The following is a 2,500-nucleotide window of genomic DNA, read 5'->3' as shown; positions in this document are numbered from 1 at the left end:
TACTCACATTCTCTCGTCGTCCGTACATAACCGTTGTCTCTATCCGAAACAAAAGTGTCATCATCATAGCTTGTCGCTCCAACACCGAACCCACTCCACATCATATGGGGAGAAAATTCTTATATCATAATCAGTGCAGCTGGGTCGTCCTGGCATTCCTTAAGGAGGTGCTTCATCGTCTGCTATGGGCAGGCAAATTTAACACAAGCTGGTCTTGGCCAGCCCCCAATTTTTTATGCTTCCAGTTTTGCCTGAACTCTGTTGAGTGTTACCCATTCATTCAGCTCAGTTCCGTAGGACAGTTCTTCTCATGGATCTTCAAGGGCTTCATTTGCATGATTGTCCCACCCCTTGACGAGGTAATTCTATAGACAGTTGCATGGTCAAGAGCTGGTGCTTTCTCCATCACGAAGCTCTTTCTTGACGTCAGTCTTCAGGTCGGGTTGTGGTCATGGAGGAGGTGCCTTGGGTCCATTTCCTGTCTATATTTCTGGTCGTTGAAACCAATGGCTCTTCGAATGTGGGGAGGTGCAATGCCAGCCAGCTGATGTAGGCCTGGAACTGCTGTTGGTTTCAAAAGACCAGTTATGATCCGGCAGTTGTAAAGTAGGTCAGGGTCAGTCTTTTTGGCATGGCTGGATCTTGCCCAGACTGGTAAGGCGGATTCGACTGATGAATAGCAGATGGCTACTACGGTTGTCCTGACTGTTTTTGGATCTGCTCCCTATATAGAGTTTGCCAGTTTTCTTAGTAGGCTGTTTATTGTGGCACCTTTGATTTTGTTTTCTCTGTGTGATGAGAAAAGGACAGTTTGCGATCTAAGGTGGCGCCGAGGTATACGGAGAGATGTGTTGTTCTCCAATATGTTTCACATTCCAGAAGATGTTCAGTTTCCTACTGGCTTGGTGGTTTTTTAATGGAAAGCACACACTTGAGATTTTCCTGGGTTTGCATTTAAGAGTTATTCAGATAATACTCAGGGGGTGTCTTCGGGGCACATGCCATTCTCTTCTCAATGGTCTTGAAATTGGAAGCCTGGGAAACAAGATCATCAGCATACAGAAACATCCGGATGTTCTCAAACTCAGGTTTGTCCTTGGTATAAATGTTGAAAAGGATAGGTGCAAGTGCCGATCCTTGAGGGAGTCCCTTCTTTTTGATCTCCACCTCCTTTTTCTTCCCATCCATTTCCACGAAAAGGCGACAGTTTGACATAAGCGATTTTATTACAGGGACTACTTTTGTGTTAGGGTTACCCTCGTAATTTTTTGGAGTAGTTTTCTGTGCTTACTATGTCATAGGCAACTGTCAGGTCAATAAATAAAGGTCCTGTAATTTGTTTATTCTCGAAGAAATCTTCATTTATTGTGTCAAGTTCAGGAGTTTGTCAAGCATGATCTTCCAGGGTGGAAACTAGCTTGATCGGGTGACAGATGTTTTTATACTGTTTGGGAAATCCTGGCTAGCGCTCGAACACTTTGTACAGTATGCAGAAGAGAGATATTGGTCTGTAGCTTTTGCTGCTATTTTGGTCTTTTCCGATTTTAGTAGTTATATCACTTGTTGCCAAAATTTTGGTATTGTGCACGTTTCAACACAGTTGTTGATAAGAATTAGTAACCGCCATACTGTTCATAAAGTCCCCTGCTGTAGGAAGCGTTCACGTCGCGTCTCTGGAATCCTCGCTGGAGACCGATTGCTCAACACGCACAAAACCAACAACAAATTCTTCCATGATCAGGGTGGGAAAAGGATAGCCCCTCGGTCCGGACAATGGACGACTTTAAGATTATTAGCTTCAACGCAGAGGGCTGTCCCCAACAAAGATAGAAATATTGTCCAACCTGAGGAAGAAATAATCTATCTTCAAGAAGACGCACAAGACGTGGCACCAACATCCCTGGAGCCCATCCTCATCAAAAGTGTAATACAGTAAAATGCGTCCGTTCTCGTCCTACTAATTTAATGTTTTCTGTTGGCTAGGACCCCTTTTTTAAAACCCCTTTGACACGTTTACGGGATATCCCAAAATACGTGGTTAAGTTAATGTATACAAACAATGAGCATCATTGTCCCAAATTCATTCAAGAGATTACATCTTTAAATCAATAATAAAGTATTTAAATTTTTTGGGCATTAGACCCAAACCCTCTGTTTTTTCCAAACCCATCACTATGTGTCATCCGTCACGGTTTCTCTAGGGCGCAATTTCCAAGAAGGAACCCACCCCCGGGGTTCAAAAGGGAAAAACCAGGGGGCGGACGGGTATGGGGTAAACCAAGAACACAAATGAGTGAAAGTCCCCTGTGTCGGGGCCCACAAATGGGCGAGTATTTTTTAAAAAAGAAAAAGAAAAGAAAAGAACATTTTTTTGCCCATTTCCCCGAATTTACCATGCTTTTTTCGCTTCACAAAATTTTTCAGTAACTTCCCACCGGTCACGAAGCCCCTTTTCCTTTTTACTACTAGTCCCTGTTTGGCGTCCGTTTTGTTATAACGG

General features: G+C 43.4%; 2 protein-coding genes across 3 annotated transcripts in view; both read left to right on the top strand.

Moving 5' to 3' along the window:
- LOC144959054 (uncharacterized) overlaps window positions 1-2,500 on the top strand; it is a 136,088-nt gene that overhangs the window by 42,642 nt on the left and 90,946 nt on the right. The gene's annotated exons all lie outside the window — the stretch shown is intronic.
- Window positions 1-2,500, top strand: part of LOC144958941 (mannose-1-phosphate guanyltransferase alpha-B-like) — a 43,217-nt gene that overhangs the window by 1,156 nt on the left and 39,561 nt on the right. The window contains exons 2-4 of the mRNA XM_078891238.1: window positions 135-359; window positions 880-1,088; window positions 1,654-1,924. Coding sequence (XP_078747364.1) covers window positions 135-359; window positions 880-1,088; window positions 1,654-1,924 — 705 coding nt within the window. The remainder of the gene's footprint in view (window positions 1-134; window positions 360-879; window positions 1,089-1,653; window positions 1,925-2,500) is intronic.

This window comes from Berghia stephanieae, chromosome 13, assembly GCF_034508935.2.
Source record: "Berghia stephanieae isolate SIO BIC M18660-M18661 chromosome 13, UCSD_Bste_1.3, whole genome shotgun sequence".
Lineage (NCBI taxonomy): Eukaryota > Metazoa > Mollusca > Gastropoda > Nudibranchia > Aeolidiidae > Berghia > Berghia stephanieae.
Note: the sequence above shows the minus strand (reverse complement) of the source record. Positions and strands in the feature narration are given on the sequence as shown.